The sequence below is a fragment of the Aythya marila genome (genome assembly GCF_965140915.1).
Source record: "Aythya marila genome assembly, contig: HAP1_HAP1_SCAFFOLD_282, whole genome shotgun sequence".
NCBI classification, from domain to species: Eukaryota; Metazoa; Chordata; class Aves; order Anseriformes; family Anatidae; genus Aythya; species Aythya marila.
Genome location: NW_028136691.1, coordinates 1 through 21,051, shown reverse-complemented (window position 1 = coordinate 21,051; position 21,051 = coordinate 1). Strand labels below are relative to the sequence as shown.

The 21,051-nt window shown below is 67.3% G+C and overlaps 1 protein-coding gene across 1 annotated transcript; it reads left to right on the top strand.

Annotated features, from left to right (window-relative positions):
- The first annotated feature begins 1,820 nt into the window (after nucleotides 1-1,820).
- Nucleotides 1,821-19,742, top strand: NUDCD3 (NudC domain containing 3). Its single transcript, XM_082785862.1, has 6 exons — nucleotides 1,821-2,059; nucleotides 3,450-3,733; nucleotides 9,890-10,022; nucleotides 13,634-13,777; nucleotides 18,656-18,844; nucleotides 19,058-19,742. Exons 1-6 carry the CDS (start codon nucleotides 1,871-1,873, stop codon nucleotides 19,166-19,168), a joined length of 1,050 nt encoding a protein of 349 aa, XP_082641988.1. The 5' UTR covers nucleotides 1,821-1,870; the 3' UTR covers nucleotides 19,169-19,742.
- Nucleotides 19,743-21,051: the final 1,309 nt, after the last annotated feature.

Sequence of the window (21,051 nt, the reverse complement as noted above, 5' to 3'; positions counted from 1 at the left end):
CCCGAATTTTTGGGGACCCCCCAGGAGGACCCCAATGCTCCCAGTTCCTCCCCCCTGTCCCCCAGAGGATCCCAGTGCTCCCAGTGCCCTCCCCCCTCCAGTATCTCTGCTCCCAGTTTGCCCACTTCTCCCCCCTGGAGGATCCCAGTGCTCCCAGTTTGGGGAATATCCCCCTGCCCAGTGCCCCAAGTTTTGGGGATCCCCCATGAGGCTCCCAGTGCTCCCAGTGCCCCCGCCCACCAGGAGGACCCCAGCACTCCCGGTTTGCCCCCATCCTAGGAGTATCCCAGTGCTCCCAGTTTGTTCTTCCCCCCCTCCCCCATAACATCCCAGTTCTCCCAGTTTACCCTCCTGGAGGATCCCAGCGCTCCCAGTGCCCCCCTCAAAGGATCCCAGAGGATCCCAGTGCTCCCAGTTCCCCCCACAGAATATCCCAGTGCTCCCAGTTCCCCCCCCAGGAGGATTCCAGCGCTCCCAGTTCCCCCCCCCAGAGGATCCCAGTGCTCCCAGTTTACCCCCTCAGGAAGATCCCAGCACTCCCAGTTCCCCCCCAGAGGATCCCAGTGCTCCCAGTTTCCCCCCGAAGGATCCCAGCGCTCCCAGTTTGCCCCCAGGAGGATCCCAGTGCTCCCAGTTTACCCCCCCGAAGGATCCCAGTGCTCCCAGCACTCCCAGTTTGCCCCCAGGAGGATCCCAGTTCTCCCAGTTTACCCCCCCGGAGGATCTCAGTGCTCCCAGTTCCCCCCTCAGGAAGATCCCAGCACTCCCAGTTCTCCCCCCAGAGGATCCCAGTGCTCCCAGTTCCCCCCCAGAGGATCCCAGTGCTCCCAGTCCCCCTCCCAGGAGGATCCCAGCGCTCCCAGTTTGCCCCCCCAGAGGATCCCAGTTCTCCCAGTTTACCCCCCTGGAGCATCCCAGCGCTCCCAGTTCCCCCCTCAGGAAGATCCCAGCACTCCCAGTTCTCCCCCCAGAGGATCCCAGTGCTCCCAGTTTGCCCTCAGGAGGATCCCAGCGCTCCCAGTTTGCCCTCAGGAGGATCCCAGCGCTCCCAGTTCCCCCCCCAGAGGATCCCAGTTCTCCCAGTTTGCCCCCAGAAGGATCCAGTGTTCCCAGTTCCCCCCCAGAGGATCACAGTTTACCCCCCCGGAGCATCTCAGCACTCCCAGTTCCCCCCCCCGGAGGCTCCCAGCGCTCCCAGTTCCCCCCCCCAGAGGATCCCAGTGCTCCCAGTTTGCCCCCCCAGAAGATCCCAGTGCTCCCAGTTTGCCCTCAGGAGGATCCCAGTGCTCCCAGTTTACCCCCCCGGAGGATCCCAGTGCTCCCAGTTCCCCCCTCGGGAAGATCCCAGCACTCCCAGTTCCCCCCCCCAGAGGATCCCAGTGCTCCCAGTTTGCCCTCAGGAGGATCCCAGCGCTCCCAGTTTGCCCTCAGGAGGATCCCAGTGCTCCCAGTTCCCCCCCCAGCAGCACCCCAGTGCTCCCAGTTCCCCCCCCGGAGGCTCCCAGCACTCCCAGTCCCCCCCCCGGAGGCTCCCAGCACTCCCAGTTCCCCCCCAGAGGATCCCAGTGCTCCCAGTCCCCCCCCAGCAGCACCCCAGCGCTCCCAGTTCCCCCCCCAGAGGATCCCAGCGCTCCCAGTCCCCCCCCGAGCTGCGCCCCCCTCCCCTCCCCACTCGGGCGGGGTCCCCCGCTGGGTCCCGCTGTCCCCCGGAACGCCGCAGCGCGGGGCTGTGTTTCCGGGGGGGGCGGGTTCCCCCCATGGGGGTGCGGGGGGGACGCATTGCGCTGCGGACCGGAAGCGCGGCGCGAGCGGCCCGGAAGCGGAGGCGGAGGCGGGAGGCGGTTGCCGTGGCAGCGGGGTCGGGGCCGCCATGGAGGCGCTGACGGAGCTGTACGACCAGGCGCTGCTCGGCATCCTGCAGCACGTCGGCGGCGTCGACGAGTTCCTGCGCGTCCTCTTCGGCTTCCTCTACCGAAAAACCGACTTCTACCGCCTCCTGCTGAGGCCCGGTGACCGCCTCGGCTTCCCGCCCGGTGCCGCCCAGGCCATGGCCCTGCAGGTAACGGCGGCGGCTGGGCCCCGGGGTGGGGGGGAGGGGAGGGGATGGGGCCTCCCGGGGGGGTCCTGAGCACCTCAGGAGGGTCCCGAGTCCCCCGTGAGGATCTTGAGCCCCTCGGGAGGGTTCTGAGCACCTCGGGAGGGTTCTGAGCACCTCGGGAGGGTCCTGAGCTCCCTATGAGGGTCCTGAGCACCTCGGGAGGGTCCTGAGCTCCCTATGAGGGTCCTGAGCAACCTCAGGAGGGTCCCGAGTCCCCCATGAGGATCTTGAGCCCCTCGGGAGGGTCCTGAGCCCCTCAGGAGGGTCCTGAGCCCCCCGGGAGGGTTCTGAGCACCTCGGGAGGGTCCTGAGCTCCCTATGAGGGTCCTGAGCAACCTCGGGAGGGTCCTAAGGAACTTCAGGAGGGTCCTGAGCCGCCCAGGAGGGTCCTGAGCAACCTCATGAGGGTCCTGAGCAACCTCAGGAGGGTCCCGAGCACCTCAGGAGGGTCCTGAGCAACCTCGGGAGGGTCCTGAGCAACCTCATGAGGGTCCCGAGCACCTCAGGAGGGTCCTGAGCTCCCCGGGAGGGTCCTGAGCAACCTCGGGAGGGTCCTGAGCAACCTCATGAGGGTCCTGAGCTCCCTATGAGGGTCCTGAGCAACCTCAGGAGGGTCCCGAGCACCTCATGAGGGTCCTGAGCCCCCCAGGCGGGCCCCGCGAGCACCGTGCGGCCGCAGGAGGGCCCCGGCCGTGCCCCCAGGGCTGAGCAGAGCCGTGGTGTGGCAGGGAAGGGGCAGAAACCCCCTGGGGAAGGGGCCCGGTGCCCGCCCTGCCCCGTCCCCGTCCCTGCTACTGGGCACAGGGGGCAGCCAGCCAGGACCAGGGGGCTCGGAGCCCCCAGTTTGGGACAGGAGCCCCAGTGCGGGTGGGCACGGGGGTGAGCGCGGTGGGGGGGGTGCATGGAAAGGGGTTCGGGGGGTCCTGCACCGCCCCAGCCCCGACACCCAGCCCTGTCGGTGCCCTCCCGGTGACTCGCAGGGACCGGCAGCTCCTCCTGCCCCCCGGGCAGGGCGGGGACAGCTTCTCGCTGACCGGCTGCGTTTTTTCCACCTGAGCCACCGCGTTCTGGTCCCCAACACCGCCACCATCCCCGCCTGTGGCTGCTGCTCCTCCACCCGCCCCGCTGGGAGCTCGGGGTGGGCTGGGGTCCCCAAAACCGCAGCCCCTCGTGGGTGCGGTGGCTCTCGAGGCCGTCAGCGGCTGGGTTTGTTGGGGAGTTGGGCACCTGAGGCTGTGCAGGCGGAGGGAGGGGTGGCAGGCAGGGCCCCGAGCACGCGCCCTGTCCCCTCTCCTTCCTCCCAGCCCCCAAAGCAGATCCTGACAGCCGGCCCCCGTTTCCCCTCTCCCAGGCGTTCAAAGTCTTCGAGCGCATGGCCCGGCAGGACGACGAGAAGAGGCAGCGAGAGCTGGAGGCGAAACTGCGGAAAAAAGAGGAGGAGGAGGAGGCCGCCGAGAGGGTGAGGGTGGCCCCGGCCGCGCAGGAGGTCGAGGTAGAGACCACGGTGGAGCCCGACCCCGCGGGGGAGGCGGCGGGGCCGCAGGATTCGGCCGCCCCGGCAGAGCCCAGCCCAGCGCCGGCGGAGCCCCCGGGGGCCGCTGCCCCCGCGCAGCCCCAGCCCGCAGAGCTGCCCACGTAAGGGTCCCCGTTACGCTGCCCCTTTTTTTTTTTGGGGGGGGGAGGCACCCTTCTGGGGGTGAGGGTTCTCCTTGAGGGTCGTGGGGGGGAGGATGTGCGGTTCCCCGCGGGGCTGTGACGCAGGAGCACCGGCTGAATGGCACCCCCGTGTCCCCAGGAGGTGGCAGGGCCAGGAGGGAAGGGTGCTGAGCCCAACGGGAGGGAGGAGAGGGGCTCGTGCTCGGCTCGGCCGGGTGACACGGGACAAAAACAGGAAAGGGAGAGGGCGATGGAGGGGCTCGAGCCCCCTGCGAGCGTTCCCTTGGGGCTTTACCTCGAGCCTCTGGGCGTCAGGGCTGCGGGACGGGGCTGCTGGTGATCCTGGGGGTGCTGAGCTGCCCCCCACCCTCCTTGCACCAGCTCCCTGTGTCCCCCAGCTCCCTGTCCTCGCCGTGTCCCCGCTGCCGCCCCCAGCACGCCGCTTTGGGGCCCCCCGTCGGGATATCTGCGCCCCCCCCGGTGCCTCCACGGCTCGCGGGGGGCTGGGGGAAGGCGGCGGGGCCCGAAGTGGGGCCGAGCGGCCCCGCGCCGCGCCTGTAGTTGGTTCCTGCTCCTCTGGGGGGCACTGGAGCCCCCCGAAAAGCGCCCGGCAGGCTGTTAATAATTCACCCGCTCTGGAAATGGGGGGGGGCACGGATAACGCGCGGCCCAGGATAACGCAGGGAGATGCAGCAGGAATATTTGCCCCCTCCCTCCCCTCCCCGCTGGCCCCCCCGGGGTTTGCACAAAGCCCGGCGCTCGGCCCCACATCTGCCAGCGCCCCTCAGAGCCCCCCCCCCGAGCACCTCGGGATCGCGGCTCCTGCAGGGGGAGAGCAGAACCCGGCCTGCTCTGCACCACAAAAACACCTCCCGCAGGCTCGGGGGGGGGGGTTTGGGGGCCACCCCGCTGCTCGTGGCCCCCACAGCGGGGTGGTTTTGGGGGCTGGGGGTGCTGCTGCGAGCTGTCGGTGCGCCTCGGGCAGCAGCTCCCTGAGCAGAGCAGGCGCCCGGCGTTTGTTTTCTCTTGGTGGATTCCTTTTTTCTCCCTGAGTTTCAGCCCTCGCTGCTGCTCCCCTGGTCGGAGCAGTTCCCCCTTCCCTTCCTCACGCTGCCCGGGGGCTTTCAGTGGTGCTGGGGTCGTCCTTGAGCCCTTTGTGCCTCCCTCAGCAGCCCCGTCCTTCTCCCAGCCTTTGCTCGCTGCTGCCCGTTGGGGTTCTCTGCTTCCCACCCCATTTTTTCCGAGCCCGGTGGCTCAGCAGGGCCGGGAAATCGCCTTTCAGCCACACACACCGAGCGGCACCGGGCAAACCCTGCCCGAGCTGAGCCCTGCAGCACCTCACAGCGCCCACAGCCTCACGATTTCAAGGATTTCAAGGAAGGATTTCAACCCCTGAGCCCTCTCCTGCAGCAGCAGCAGCCCAGCTCGAGCAGAGCACCCCTGGGAGGGGCTGAAACGCTTCAGCCGCAGCCCCCCAGCTCCCCTCAGCCCTCGGCCGCAGCGAGCCCCCTTGTGCCCTGAGCCCAATTTGCCTCAATTTGCCTTAACGAGGAGCTCGAGTCCTCGGGCCGGGCTGCTGAGCTCAGCAGCCGGGTGTCAGCTCCCCTGGCACGCACTCCATCGCTCAGGGCTTTGGTTGCCCTACCAAGGTAGCGAGCTCCAAAATTAGGTCCCTGCACCAAAAATAACTAAATTAAAACCTATAAATTTTTATTTTTTTTTCCTCTTAACAAGCAGAAAATCCCAGGGCTGGAGGCCGGGGGACAGCGTGTGCCTGATTCTTAGTCAAAAAGGAGAGAAAAAGGAAAAAAAAAAAAAAAAAAAGCCGCCTGCTTGTTTTAACGCAGCGCCGCTCACCCGGGGAAGGAAGGCGGCGTGGAAAACTACCGGGAGCCTGCGGGGCCTCGGGGTGGACGGGGCTGTGGGGTCGTGGGGTTTGGGGGGGTCCCTGCCCCTCGCTGCCCAGGGTTTTGGGTGGTTTCTGCCCCAGCTGAGCCCGGTTTGGCCGCGCGCCGGCCCCTTGGGGAGCTGTGGAGCCCTGGGGTGTGTGAGCAGCGTGCAGACAGCAGCGAGCCCGGGGGACTTTGCCCGGCGGGGCCGTGTCCCGCTGTCCTTGACCTACATTTCCCAGTGAGATCCAGCCCTCTGGTGACGGCTCCGGAGCTCCCCCGCGAGCTGGCGGTGCCGTGGAGGCGCCCGGTGGCAGCCACTTGGCTCCCTGAGCGGCTCCGGGGTCACCCAGATCAGCAGCGAGGGCTGAAAGCTTCCCCTGAAGGGCGCGAGCTCGGAGAATGGCAAAGCTCCGGTGCTGAAGTCACCCCCCGGGGATAAAAGGTGCCCTCCAAAAGGAGCTTGGGGGGGTCTCTCCCCCAAACTGCCCCCCTCCACCTCAATAGGACACAGCCAGAAAAAGCCCCGGGGCCGCAGCCGCCTGGATCCGGGCGCTTGTTTACTGCGGGTGTGAGCCGTGCCGTGAGGGGGGGGTGGCGAGGGGGGGTTGGTATTCAGCTCGCTGAGCGCTCTGCCGGAGACCTAATTAGGTGAGGTGCGCGGCGTGCGGGGAGCCGGGAGCCTTCCTGCAGCACCGGGGGGGCCTCCAGCCCCGCGGCGTGGGGACACGAGCCCGCAGCGAGCCCTTCGCCGGCAAAACCGCGAGCGGCTGAACGGGAGGTGTTAAATCCCCAGGAGGGGGGGAGGCAGCTCTGGGCTCGCTGGCACAGGCAGCGGCAGGAGCACGGAGCACAGGGCTGGTATTTTCCACGCACGTGATCCCTGCCCCAAGGGGCTGCACCCGGCGCCCCGCTCCTCGTCCTGAACTCGCCGCCCTCCGCGGCCCGGCTGTGGCACGCGGGGTCGTTACGCCCCGAGCCCGGTGCCTGGTGCCGCGGGAAATGCCCCCTCGGGTCGGGCAGGCGGGCGCCGTGTGCCTGGGTTTCTCTTTTCCTCGCTTGCTCGGAACTTCATTACTGCTTAATGAGATCTTTCCTTTCTTGGCAACCTCTCGGGCCCGAGCAGGGCTCCGTGCGCCGCACGGGGCTGCTGACGGAGGGTTGGGCACGGGGCCGGGCTGCTCGGTCCCTGCCCCTTGCTGCAGGGCGGCCTCGTAGGGCGCTGCCCTCTGCTTCCCCTGCTCTGCCAGGGGGCAGGGGGCAGGGGCAGGAGAGGCTGCGTGTGGTCGGGATGTGCTTGGAGACCCGGGGAGGGGTGCTGGGGGGGCAGGGGTGCTGCTGACGCCTCCTTCGGCCTCCATTTCGGTTACTGGGCCTCTGCAGCACCCCCACACCGCCCTCCCGGATGGATGCTGCGAGTGAAAAATGGGATTTGAAGGAGAAAAGTGAGTCCCCCGGGATGGAGCCCCTGCCGAGTCCCTCCCGTGGCACGGCTCGGCCTCGGCACCTCCTCAGGAACGGCCACGCTGCCGGATCGAGCGCCCAGCGCCCGCGTCCTGGCCTGGAAACTCCTGGAAGAGGAGGAACTCTGCGAGCTGCCCTACTTCTCCCTGCTCACGACGTCAAAGCAAATCCTTCAGCGCCCGGTTCCTGCCCCTGGCCGTGCGCGGTGCTGCTGGCGCAGAGCTGCTGCTGGAGCTGCTCCCCGAGGCGGGCGGTGGGTCCGGGCGGGCGTCCCCACGCTCACTCCGTGGCCACTGCGGGGCTCGGATCGCACCAGGTCGCTGCCCTGTGAAGTTGGAACAAGGAGAGGCACCGAAATGTGCACGGGGCGAGCGGGGAACTCGCCCTGCTGCCGGTGGCACTGCCGCCTCGCCGGGTCCCCGCTCCCTTCTGCCGGGCTCTGGCCCCGCGCCGCGTGCGGCCGGGCTCTGACACGGTGACGGCACCGCCGCGCGCGCTGCGAAACAGCTTGGCTGCTTCTCGACGGTGCATTGTTAAAGGTTTCACCTCCCCCAAAATGACACATTGCGAGCAAAAAATAGAACAAGACAGAACACACAGACCCACCCACACCATCCCCACCACCCGGCAGCCAAGTGCACGCCGTGCCAAAGCCCGGCGGGTGCAAAGCTGCTGCTTTTTCACCCTCCCTCTCCTCGGCCCCGCTGCCACCTGCCTCCGACCCGAGCGACCACCGCAACGGGACGATGGGCGCCCGGATCCGGCCCCTCCGTCGGGCTCCTTCCCCTCGTCCTCCAGGAATCAGCCTTCGCCCGGTGGGCGCGGGGACGGAGCTGCCTCGTGGAGGAGCTGCAGCGCGAGGCCAACGAGGGAACCTGCTCCCAGCCGGGGATCCAGACCCGATTCCTGTGTTTGCCACCCGAATCCGTGGTGCCCGCAGGGGAATTCGCCGCTTGGCCTGCTGCTCCGTGGAGGGCGCCGACAGTCAGGGGGCAGGGAGGAAAGCTGCCACCACCGCCGGATCAGCAGCGAGGCCAGGCCGAGAAAATTGTGACAGAGACGTGGCAGAGCACGCCCTGCCTCAGTTTCCCCGTGGAAATAACCCAAATCAGACCGACTGCTCCCGGGGCAGCTGTGAAACCCTTCGTGCCTGCGTGCTGCAGTGCTTGGCGAGGACCCTGGAAGGCTCAAACCTCCCGAAACGCCTTGTCCTGCACCCACCCAGCCCCAGCACCTTCCTCCCGAGGAAGAGGAGCTGTTCAACCCCTGCTGTGTGCGCAGAAGAGTTTTGTTCCCCTTCCAGCCTCGCTGGCTGGGGGCGACTCCGTGCTGCGCCCTCTCCCTGGCACCTCACTGATGGATTTCAGAGAGCTCTGAGCTCTGCCTCGTGCCACGGTGTCACGTCCCAGCACGACCTCCGGGGCTTTGCCGGACTCCAGGACGTGGGAGTCGGGCGAACCGACGGCACCGTGGGCCACGGGGTGCCGAAAAACCCACGTGTGTGGGGGTCGCACTGGAACAGGATGGGGCTGATTTTATGGAAACACTCTCGGAAAGGGAAAAGCAGCCGGGCTGGAGCCCCAGCCGGGTTCCTGGTACACCACGGAGGTGCCTGCTCCTGACCCAAGGACGCGGGGCAGAGGCAGGAGCAGCACGGCCTCAACCCGGGCTCCACAGCGAGGCACGGGGACGGCCTCTGGGGCCACCATCCCGGCAGCAAAGCCCTGCCTTGGGGACAGGCCACGGGGGGGTGACACCCGCCGGGGCACGGCTCCGGCTCTCCCCGTTTCTGCCCCTCGGGAGCCCGGTGGCCGCTCGCAGCCCGTTCGCCTCCTCCGGTCCGGGGGCGGCTTGGAAGCCGACAGCTGGAGCCAACCAGCGCGAGCGCCGGGTTCGGCGCTGCCATGCCAACCCCGTTTCCATGGCAATTGGCACCCAATGGGCGAACGCCAAGCAAGGCCAAAATTCCCCAGAAAAAGGGCCGCGCTGCCCCCCAAAACCACCCGCCTGGGGCCGCCGGGGCCGGGAGCCCGCAGCCGCTCGGCGCAGAGCCACGGCAGGACACGGGTGGCCCTCGCTGGCCACGAAGGAGAAAAAATCACCCCCGTGTGCACGCAGACCCCTCGACAAACCCCTCTGAACGTCTCCCGAGCCTAATTTAATTAAAACCCTTGGATTTTACGTAATCCTCGGGGCACGGCACTTGCTGGAAGCCGCCCCCACCCGCTGCTGGCACGGGTCCCCCGGTGTGGGGGCGTCAGAACTGGCTGCCCCCCGGGGCTGCTCATCCCCTGCACCCTTCCAAGAAGTGCCACAGCCCCGGGCTGAGTGCTCGGTGTGCACCGAACCCCCCCCAGCACGGCTCTGCCTTCTGGTAGCGCCGTGGCTGTCGTCGGAACAGATTTGGGTTCGGTTCCCTGCTCTGCAGGAGGTTTTGGTGGCGTGGGTCCGCAGCCTGCCAGAGTCAAAGGAAACCTCCCTGCGGCTGGGAGCGTGTCGAGGGTTGCTGATCAGTCTGATAACCCCCCCAGGCACCTCCTCGTGTGTCTCTGGAGGAAGCGCCCATCTCCCCGCGAGTCCTTTTTGTGGTCCCATGCCCGTCGTGGTGCGTGCCGTGTCCGCTTGGGGTCTCCGGGCAGCCTTCTCCCTGCCCCGTAACCCCAGAGGCCGGGCTCACAGAGTGCCTGAGCCAAGGCCCTGCCCTGCTCCTTGCTCCCTGCTCTCCTGTCCCCTGCCCTCTCCCATCTGCTCAGCCTGTCGCCTGTTTTTTTCCCCTCCCCAGGAGACAGGAGCAGTTCCAGACAAACCCCGACAGCTACAACGGGGCCGTGCGAGAGAACTACGCCTGGTCCCAGGACTACAGCGACCTGGAGATTAAAGTGCCGGTGCCCAAGCACATCGTAAAGGGCAAACAGGTAAAACAGCTCGGAAGGTTTGTCCTCCAGCATCTCCCTCTCCCCTGGGGGCCCAGCTGCCTCCGGAGCCGTGCGTGGAGCCCCCACAGCCCCCTGCCTGTCCCTCAGACTGGGGATCGGGACGGGGCCGTGCCTGGTTCCCGTTGTTCAGCGACCCAGCAGGGTTCCTTGGCGCTGTTGGGCACTTTCTGTGCGTTTTCCTCCTGTTCCACCTCCTGCGAGCTCACGCCCAGGTTTCTGAGCCCTGCCTCCTGCTGCGGCCGCCTGCCACGCGCACTCGATGGGGTCACCTTCCCCCCGAGCACCCCAGCTGCTGGCAGGGCTCCTCTGGCTCCGGAGCGGGCTCAGGCTCCGGGTTTGAACTCCGGGGACTTTCCCAGCGCCCCCCTGCCCGCAGCTGGTTCGGGGTTTTTCCATTTGGGAAGCCCAACTGCCCCACCTCCCGTTCTCTGCTTCCAGGGCAGCTGCAGTGAGCACGCTTGGGTTTGTTCTCCGGCTGCAGCCCACACAGCTCCTCGCCACGCCAACAGCGTCGTTGGAGGGGCGATGGAGCAAGGGGACAGGGGGGCCCCGCGAGATGCAGCGTCCCCAGTGGGTCTCCGAAGCAAAGCCAGGCTCCTTGGCAGGGTTCGGGGTGTCCGGGGGGATGTTCCATCCCCTCTGGATCGTATCGCGATCACGACGCCTCTCCCTGCACAGGGAGGTGCCAGGAGTTGTGCCCTTGCCATAAAAGCAGCGTCACGCTTTGCCTACCCCATCCTTCACCACCCAGAGACGCGGGGGCCTTGCAGGTGCTCCGAGGAGCCGGGGCAGGACGTGATTTTCTGCCCTGTCTCTCCTCTGCTCCCTTCAGGCAGCTCTGCCATAGTCATGTTTGCTGCCAGCAGCCCCAAACACCCACAGATTCGCATCCCTGCAGCCTCCTTGCCCCAGACTCTGTCCCTCCGCTCTGCCCGGCCCCACGCTGCACGACACCCTGGGGCAAATTTGGTTCTGCCGAGCCTGGCCCGGGGCCTGCCCGGCCCTCTTGGGCAATCGATGGCTCCGACACAAGGCTTTCCGTGTCCTGGCGAGGCATCTCCTGCTCTTTGGTTCCTGCCTCGCTCCCAGGGCTCCTCTTGGCGCCTCGCAGCCAGGTTTCGTTTCACAGTGAGTCCTGGCATCTCTTCCAGCCGTGGGGGGCTGCGGGCTGGGTCACAGGCAGAGCTGGCTGCTTCAAAGCAATTTTGGAGCTAGAGAGGCTTAGGGCACGGTATCGATGGCTCCTGCAAACCAGGAGCCTTCCCCTGCATTCACCACGCAGCTTCATCTTCTAAAAAAATTATCAGCTCCTCGGCTTCTGCCTGCCAAGGCGAGATTAAAAATCTCCCCCGTTTGGTCCCCGGGCTCGGAACATGCCTGGCTCTAATGCTGCTCAAAATCTTCCTTATGACACTTTTTGGATTCTGGCTGTTGCTATGGCACATTTTCGCTCGGGCAAGCTGAAGGTTTCCTTGTATGGAGCTCCACGGAGTGTCCGTGGAGCGGGATCGGGAGAAAGGGGTAGGTGGGAGCGCTTCCTTTACGCTCCGCACCGCTCTGATCTCCTTACAGGCGCAACAGGGGCCCGCGGATCCGAGCGCTTCCCAGGCACTTAAATAGAGATAATGACAGCAGCCTCTCTTTTCTGCCTGGCTCGGAGGAGATGAGCTAGATTCGCTCCTAGGTTTGTGTTTGCTTGTTTGATTTGCGTGGGCGGGCGTGGGCGGTGTAGCGCGCACTGAAATCGCCGCGCTGCGAAGCCGTGGCGGAGAGCTGGGCCCCGCGCTCCCTCGAGGGGTGCGGGCGGCCTTGGAGCCCTGGGCTCCTGCGAGCCCCCCCGGGCTACTTCCCTGGCGTGAGGGCTTCCAGCCCTGCTGCAGGTCCCATCCCCAGCCTCCTCCGCAGCCCTCTGCTCCCCAGGGGGCTCGTGGTGAGGAGCGGGCGGCGCCGTCGCTTTGCGCTCTGACCGACGGCGCGGGCGAAGAGGCTGCCCAGAATCCTGGACCTCTTCTTCCCTCGGGGTGTCTCTGCGCCCTTCTCCCCTGCCTTTGTCTCCCCGCGCTGCCCTTTGGGTTAGGAGGAGGCACGTTGCGTTTTGCTGCAAACAACAAGCCTTGCCCTAGCCCCCGTCTCCTCCCCAGCACCCGCGGCCCCATTTGAAGTGTTGCCGCAGGTTTCCCCGTGCCGAGACGCTGCCTGCTGCCTGCTGCCTGTTTCCAGAGCTGCCCCCCAGCCCCACAAACTGCCCCAGAGCGACGCCTGCCTCGCCTTGAACCATCCCCTTCCCCTCAGATCCCGCAGCCGTGACGCTGCGTCTGCGCCCTGGGCACCGCCGCGGGGCTGGGGGCATCGGACCCCCTCCCGCTGAGCCCCTGATGGTGGCAGGGGGTCTGGCCGTGCTGGGGACGGGTCCCGCTTCCACTTGGCCTCCTCTGTCCCGTCCAAGCCGCGGTGTTTCCTCGGCCCCGGCCAGGTTGGGGGCTCTGTCAGGCGGCAGCGGCCACGCAGCCGTGGTGCTGGCCCCGAGCGGCGCGGCTCTGCCCGGCTCTTGCCTGTGTGGTGCTAGTGAGTCACTGGAAATCTCCTAGGTAATGGATAATGTAATAACGTTTCAAATGAGCTCTGCAGAGCAGGAGGAAGATCTGGGGGAACTCTGGGAGAGAATGCAGGCAAATCTCACCGCAGTCTCCTCCTCTCAGGCGAGGGACCGGAGGGCTCCGACCGCCCCTCTCCGGCCACGTCCTGCCCCAGCCCCGCTTGGGCTCGGCGCTGCCGCGGCTCCGTGCTGCTGGGAGGGGAAGCAGCATATGGCCTGGCCTCTTCGGAGACCGAGGCAGCGCCGTGCCACCGGGCGAAGCCGCAGTCTGCCTCTGTCCCCCCGGGGGCAGCCGTGCCACCTCGGCGGCGGGTCGGAGCAGGGTTCCCCATATGGCTGCCCCGGGAGGGAGCTGGCCCCGTTCCGTACGGAGCTGCCTCGTCCCCTCGCAGCCCCTCGCAGCCCCCCGGCACCCAGCCAGGAGCTTGGTCTGAGCCCAGCGCTGTCCCCGTGGCCGTCAGCAGCCCAACGAAGCCAGGGAGCGAGCTTTTGGGCTCGGGCAGCAGAAGCTGGGGGAGCTGCGGTGTGGGGCTGAGCCTTCCCGGGTCAGAAAGCCCCGAACCTGCAGGTCACGGTGTTGGCCACGCACACGCTGTGCTCCAAACAGCTCGGTCACAGCGAGCGGGCACCCGGCCCCTGCACGCTGTACGGAGGAGGCCCGCGGTGCTGCTTTGCTCTGGGGGGAAACTGAGGCACGGGGGAAACTGAGGCACGGGGAAGTGGCTGTGGCAGAGCCAGCTGGCGTGAGTCCCTCCGGGGCTCTGCGTGCCGGGCCCTGCTGCCTGCCGATCCCAGGAGAGCTTTCCTTTCCTCTCCAAGCTGTCGCTGTTTGCTCTGAAGTGACGGTGGGATTCCCACCCTGCTGCTCCGCGCAGCCCTGATGGCTCTTCTCGCTCTCTCATCCCCAGCGAGTGCACTTGACCCACACCCCGACCAGCGCAGCGGGAGAGCGAGCGGGAGCCTCGCTGCTTATTTTCTCTCCCTGCGTTTCCAGGTGGCTGTGGATATCAGCAGCGGCGCGATTCGCGTGGCGGTGCTGGAGGGCAGCAGCCAGCGCGTCCTCATGGAAGGGAAGCTCACGCACAAGATCAACACCGAGAGTTCCCTCTGGAGCCTGGAGCCGGGGAAGTGCGTTTTGGTAAGGGTTGACCGCTCCCACCGCCTCGCTGCGCCTTCCCTTGCAGCTCCCCCGGGCTTGACCTGGGAATCTGCAGCAGCAGGAGGCTGGAGCCAGACCTGGCCGTGTCCCACGCCGCCTTTCTCTGGCTCTCCCCGTGCGATATCCAGCTCACACCACCCTCGCCTGCGTGCTGGGTGAAGGGAAGCCCCCATCCCTCATTTCTGCCCTGCTCTGGGTTTCTCCCGCACGCTGCCAGCCCTGCTGGGAGCCGTCACTGCAGCCACTGCTCCCTTTCCCTTCCCTGCCGCCCCAGCGCCGCGCATCGTCCTCGTTGAGGTGGTTTGGGGGCTGTTGCTGCCCGGCAGCTCACTGCTGCTGGTCTCCCAGCCTCAGTGCGTGTTTCCGGTGTGCTCCAGCGATCCAGGGGTGTCTCTGCTCCCCGCTGTGCTGGGACCCAGGGCGTTTGCCCCAGCCGGAGCTGTCCTGGGCTGCCCGTCAGCCTGGGGCCTCGCGTGTCTTCCACATCAACCGCTTGCCAAATTCTTGTGCGAGTGTTGGGGCCTCCAGGAGCAGGCTCTTGGCACCCGTTGCCATCTTTGCCTTCTCCTTCCCACCAAGAGCCCACCCCAGAAGCGTTTCAGGAGCTCTCGGGGCCGGCAGCAGCCCCAGGAGAGGTTCCGAGGCCAGGGTCCGGTGGTTCCTGGCCCTGCGTGAGGCCACGAGGTTTGGAGGCAGCGCGCTCACCTCTCACCCCGCATCACGAGTGGGGCAGCTGAGGGGCACCCAGAGCACGTTGCCGGGACCAGCGAGGGAGGCGGTGTTTGGTGAAGAGCCCGAGGAGGACGGGAGCAGCGCGCGGGTGGAACGAGACTCGGGGCCTCCCGCAGCGACCGCGGGCAGCGCGAGGAGCCGGCCCCTCGCCTCCAACCCGAGCTGGAGGCAAGAGCCTGAAATTAGCAGGGGCGCAGGGTTGTGAGGATCTCCAGCTGGCTGCCAACATATTGATGGTGGGATGAAGTTTCTCTTGAAGAATTGTAAGGTAACTGGAGCAGAGTGAGGAATTCTCGCCCGGGAGCGTCTCCTTTTCCCGTGCGCAGAGGAGCCGAAGGCTCCTCGCGGTTCATTCATGGGAGCTGCCCAGCCAACAAGCTAACGAGCTGCCGAGATCTGCTCCTCTCAGGGGCGTGTTCCTGCCTCCCTGTGCGCCTCCACGCGTGGCACAGCCCCCAGCCAGCTCCTTCATCCCGCGAGCGTCCTCATCACCACACCGCGAGGCGCCGGTGACTTCCCTGCAGGGCTTCGGGGAGGGGACGCAGCCAAAACTCGCAAGGTGCCGGTGTTGGAGTCGCCAGGACGCCAGGGGCGTGGTGTGGGACACCTCGGGGGCTCTGTTTGGAGAAAATCCACCTGCTTGTGGTCCGTGGCCCTAATCTGCTGCAGCCCCTGCCAGCTCGATCCTAGCACTGAGGCTCGGTGGAGGCGAAACCTCTCCTGCCTGGTCCCGTCCCTTCTGGGGGGCCGTAATCGCCCTCCCCTCTCCCCCAGCTCTTGCCCTGAGCAGCTCGATGTGCCGTACAGCCCCCGGCTCTGCCTCCATCCACCTCCCCGGTTCTCCCCTCGATCCCTTCCCTCAATCCAGGCCCCGAGCGCCTCCCTGCTGCGTGGCACCGGGCCTGCCCCTGCCGCCTCGCCCCTCGGCGAGCTCACAGCTTGTGCGAGCTCCCGGCCGAGGGAGAAACCCAGCGGGGCCTCATTTCAAGGCCTCGTGCTCCGCCGGTCCCCGGGTGCTTGCTCTGTGCCTGCTCCCACCTGGGGATCGTGGCCCCGGCCCGCGCCGGGCCCCGGCTCTCAGCCCCGTGCTCTCCCTTCCCTGTCACGCCCGCTCGCTTGTCAAAAGCGCGATGAAAATAGATCCGCAGGAGCTGTTTTTAGCAGGCTCCGCTGGGTGTTGTGCACAACACGTTTTGGGATTATTTTCGTTGTTGAGGATTTTTTTTTTTTTTCCCCCTCCGTTCCCTCTCTTTTTCTCCTCCTTTCCGACGTTTGGTGTCCGGGCTTGGGCTTTTGTCACCGTGCCCTGCCTTGAACGACTCTTACAGCCTTCATCTTGCCAGCTCCCGAGCCGCGAGGCCGAGGGAACAACGAGCTGCGGCGCTCCCCGACCTCCACGTGCCGCCGGGAGCGATGCCCGCGGCCGTCCTGGTGCCCCCTCCATGGCTTCTGCCTCCTGCTGCCCGCTGCTGCCTCGGAAGGGAAGCAGGTGGTGAGAGGTTGTTCTCCCCAGACCTACTTACGTCCCTTGGCAGCGTCTCTGACAAGGTATTTAGGATCAGGGAGGAAAGCTCGTGCTGCGGCACAGCCCAGCTCCTGCAGCGAAGGGCGGCGGCGCTCCCGGCGGGGCTGGGGACGCAGGAGGAGGGGACACAGCACCGCGTCCCTGCCGCTGCCACCCCTCAGGCTCTCAGCGTGCTGCCGAGCCCCCTGCGTGGGGACAGCCCGGTCCCCTCTCAGAAACCTGCCCCGGGAACGCTGACACTGTGGCACGAGGACACCGTGGCATGAGGACACCATGGCACGAGGTCACCACGCCAGTTTCAACCACGCTGTGCCCCCCATCACCTCCTTCCCCACGGTGTCCCATTGCAGAAGGTGCTTCTGACCCCATGGGTGCGTTTGGCATCTGCCAAAAAAAAACAAAAAATGGAAGCAGAGGCGCGAGGTGCTGCCTGACCGAGAGCCCGGCACCCTGCAGGAACCCCATCCTGCCTCCGGCAAAAGGCTGCCAGCACTTTTAGGAGCCCCCCAGGGCTGGGCAGAGCGGCTGGGCTGGGCTGTGCAGCAGCAGCTTCGAGTTCGGGCCAGGCTTTTGCCTTGTTTCGGAGCGAGCGGCGTAACCAGGTCGCGGTGTGTCCTTGTGAAGGAGCCCTGTTCCCGCCGTGCAGCCCCTCGGGGCTTTGCGTGGGGCCGCGTGCGGTGGGGCCGTGGCTCGCAGGCACCGAATCGCCCGGGCTGAGCGCTACGGGACCGGCCCCCGGCCGCCTGCTCTCCCCTACTTGCCCTCCTCGCACCCACACACTCGCCGAGGAATCAAGAGACAGAAACGCACCCCAGAGCTCAACCCGAGCCCAGCAGATCCCACCGTGGGAGCCGAGCCGCCCGCAGCACGCAGTCCGGCCCCGCCGAGATCCAAAAAAACCCCAACCCTGAGCTGGCAGAGCTCCGCCGAGCCCCGCGGGCAGCTCGGAGGCTCGTGTTTGAAAGTGGGACTCCAGCCTCGGAGCGAGTCCCACTTTCGGCTCTCTCCCCCTGGAATACGGGGGAAGAGCCAATTCCCCCGCGCGCGCGCGCGAGGTGGGCTGCAGAGGTTAATGAATTGCTGTTTGCAAAGCGCTCGGCGCTGGAGCGATGCGCACCGTGGAGAAGCTGGCGAGGAAATGAATAATTCTGTCCTCCCAGCAGGGTGGGAAGCAGGATGCGGTAAATAAAGCCAGGGCCACGCACGGGGCGGGGAGGAGGAGAGGATTCCTGGGTCGCCGTGCGCGGCCGCAGCTCCTCTGCCTTTCCCCGGAGGCTGCGGCCCCCCCGGGGGCTTCCCTCCGCGCCCCACCCGGGCTTTTTATCCAGGCCTGACCGGTCATAGTGTGTTTGGCACCAGTGGCAGACGGGGATGTGGTGGGGAAGGGAGAGGGGACGGGTTTTCCTTCCCACCTGGGTGGGCAGCGGGGCTGGGCGCCCCCGGCACCGTTATCCCCCGTGGAAAGTGCAACCGTGCCGTTAGGAGGAGAGGGAGCTCGCCCGTCTGGCTGCCAAAACTCACGCCTTCCTTCCCCAGGCTGCAATATCGGACCAGCTCCATGCTCCCAGCTTGATGAAGCCCCAGCCACCCCCCTCCTGCATTAATTGGTTCCCTTCCTTCGCACCAGGGCCGGCCGCCCGGCTCCGTGCCGCTGATGGCCGCCCGTGCTTCCCTCCGGAGCCGCTGAGCTTCTGGGGAGGTTCGGCGAAATTGTATTGTCTGCCTTTATTGATGATTTTGCAGAGGCGCCAACGAATGCCATAAATCTTCCCTGCTGCTGGGATTATTGCTAAAATAATATCGGGAAAAGCAGCCCACCCCCTCTCCTCCGAGCCAAAGGAAAGGAGCGAGTCAGGGACGCCGGCACACCCGGCGCTGCCGCCCAGCTCGCGGCTCGTCCGCCCGGGAGGCTCGTGGGCTCGCTCCCCCCGGCGGGGCAGGGGCCCCAAATCCTGGTGGAGAGGGGCTGGCGGAGGCAGGAGGCAGGAGCTCGCGGCGAGCACGGGCGGCGCGGAGCAGCGGGTGACATTTCAGCCTCCTTCGCCGCCCACGCGCCCGCGCGCGGAGCGAGCCCCCGGGGGAGCCGAGGCGAGGGCTCTTTCTGGGTTAGCGCAACGCGAAGGCCGCCGGCAGGGCCGGGATTTGTGAATCCCCCCCCCCCACACACACACACACCCAGCACATCTGGACGGGTCCCCAGGCGCTCGGCTCGCCCCCTGGAGCAGAGCAACCTCGGCTGCCGGGGGGGATGCTGAACCCAAAATTGGGTTCTGAGAGCCCGGTAGCTTGAGATGGGGCCGCAACGCGCTGGGGAGGCACCAAATCCCCCAAGGAGGCACCAAACCCCCTGGGGAGGCACCAAACCCACTGGGGAGGGGGGCTCGGGCTGTGCCTGCAGCAGGGGGGGTCCCACCAACCCCTCGGAGCGCTGTGGGTGTCTCACCCCCTCCTCCAGCCACGGGAAGGGGGCGGTGAGTGGGGCCCCCGCCTCAGCCGTGCTCTGTCTGGAGCTCGCAGACGGGCCCGGAGGGGGGTGGGCTCCATCCCCAGGGATGATCTGAGCCCCCCCCCCCTCGTCCCCTCGTCCCCGCTGTCCCCAGATCAACCTGAACAAAGGGGACGAGTACTGGTGGAACGCCATCCTGGAGGGCGAGGAGCAGATCGACATCGACAAGATCAACAAGGAGCGCTCCATGGCCACGGTGGACGAGGAGGAGCACGCCGTGCTCGACCGCCTCACCTTCGACTACCACCAGAAGCTGCAGGGCAAGCCGCAGAGCCACGAGCTGGTAGGTGCCCCCCCCCCCCCACCAGCACCCCCCCGGGTGGCGGGCACTTGGCCCCTCGCTTCCCTCCTTGCTTTGGCTGCGGCCGGCGGCGTGGCCCCGCAGCTCCCCGGACTCCCTGGGCACGGCTGCCTGCGGGATTTGCCATCTTTTTGGCCGAAAAAATGGGGGTTTGGGGCCAGCCCCAGGCTGAGGGGCGCCGCCGGCTCTTTGCAGAAGGTGCACGAGATGCTGAAGAAGGGCTGGGACACCGAGGGCTCCCCTTTCCGCGGCCAGAAGTTCGACCCCTCCATGTTCAACATCTCCCCCGGCGCCGTGCAGTTTTGACCCCGGCGAAAAGCGGCCGAGAGGGCGAGGCGAAGAGAGAGAGAAGGAGAAACCCACCCGAAAACCACCGCGGGACTCGGGGCCTCGCGCCCGGTGCCCCCCAAAACCCCTCGCCCATCCCTCGGCACCGGCACCGGCACCAGCACCGGCACCGGCCGGGCTCGGCGTTTCCGCGTGCGTGCGGAAAATGCAGATTTACGCCCCGTCACCAAGGCAACCCGAGCGGCTGGGACCCTTCTCCTCGCCTCGCCTCGCGCTGGCGACGGCTCCGTTGTTTTTCAGGAATAGACGGAGCTGCCTGGGTGACATAATTATTATTTTTGGTCCTTCAGGATCCTTCTGGGTTTTGCTTCTGGGGGTGCGGAGCCCTCCCCACCCCAGCCCCCCGCGCCGCTTCGCCCCTCGCGCGCAGAGGTGGCCGGGGTGGCCCCGGTAGAGGTTGTGGGGTCGGGGGGGTCCCGCGCCCCTCCTGAGCCCGCCCGACCGCCCCGGGCCCCCCCCCAGTGTTATGGGGTTGGGGGCACTCGTCCCGCCCCCACCTCCCCTTGGGCTGCAATAAACGCGTTTCTGTGAGCGTGGGGCGTGAGAGTGGTTGGGGGGCGCTGCCGCCCCGGGGGGACACCGCCACCCGTGGGGACACCATCACCCGTGGGGACACTGCCATCTGTGGGGACACTGCCATCTGTGGGGACACTGCCACCCCTGGGGACACTGCCATCTGTGGGGACACCGCCACCCGTGGGGACACTGCCATCTGTGGGGGTGCTGCTGCCCATGGGGACACCGTCACCTGTGGGGACGCCGCCATCTGTGGGGACACCACCACCCCTGGGGACACTGCCACCCATGGGGACACTGCCATCTGTGGGGGTGCTGCTCTCCATGGGGACACTGCTACCTGTGGGGACACCATCACCCGTGGGGACACTGCCACCCCTGCGGACACTGCCACCCCGGGGACTCTGCCACCCATGGGACACTGCCATCCATAGGGACACACGGGGACACTGCCACCTCTGGGGACGCTGCTGCTGCTGTGAATACCACCGCCCCCATGGGGACACTGCCACCCGTGGGGACATCACCACCTGGGGGTACCGCCCCACTACCGGGGGCACCACTGGCTGTGGGGACACTGCCACCCACGGGGACACTGCCATCTGTGGGGACACTGCCACCCGTGGGGACAGGGGCACCCGTGGGTCACGGCCACCCACAGGGATGCTGCCACCCATGGGGACATCGCCACCTTTGGGGACACGGCCACCCACGAGGACATCGCCACCCGTGGGGACACCACTGCTGGTGGGGACACTGCCACCCACGGGGACGCTGCCACCCCCGGGGACACGGCCACCAGTGGGGACACCACTGCGGGTGGGGCACCCTACCCCCCAGGGGACCCCCCGCTGTCCCTCCCTCCCCCATCGCAGGCCCAGGCCGCCCCCGCTGCGTTGTCCCCAAGTCCCGGGGGGGGGGGTCCCGTGGGACCCATATGTGTGTGTCCCCCCCCCCCCACCCCAATCCTTGTCCCCACGGCAGCCCCCCCGTCCCCCGGTCCCCGCGGCGAGGCACAAATAGCAGCGGGCTGCCTGCGGCCCCCACGGCCGCCCACGGTCCCCATGGCAACGCAGCGCCAGCCGCCAGCCGCCCACCCCTGCTCGCCCCGAGCCCGGGGGGGGGGGGGGGGCCCCGCACCCACGGACCCCCCCCCCCCCCCCCCTTGGGTCGTGGGGGGTGGGGGGGGGTGGGGGGGGGCGCTTTGGGGTGCGTGGGTTTGGGGCGCGGGGTCCTGACCCCGTGGCACTCTGCGTGGGTGGGGATGGGGATGGGGATGGGAATAGGGGGGGGTTGGGGGGGGGATGGGTGGCCCCCCCCCCCCC

Excerpts from the sequence above, each read along its gene's own strand:
- NUDCD3 (XM_082785862.1), top strand. The coding sequence starts at position 1,871 with ATGGAGGCGCTGACGGAGCTGTACGACCAGGCGCTGCTCGGCATCCTG. Across the intron at positions 2,060-3,449 it reads CCCAGGCCATGGCCCTGCAG|GCGTTCAAAGTCTTCGAGCG; the intron begins GTAACGGCGGCG and ends CCCCTCTCCCAG. Across the intron at positions 13,778-18,655 it reads AGCCGGGGAAGTGCGTTTTG|ATCAACCTGAACAAAGGGGA; the intron begins GTAAGGGTTGAC and ends CGCTGTCCCCAG.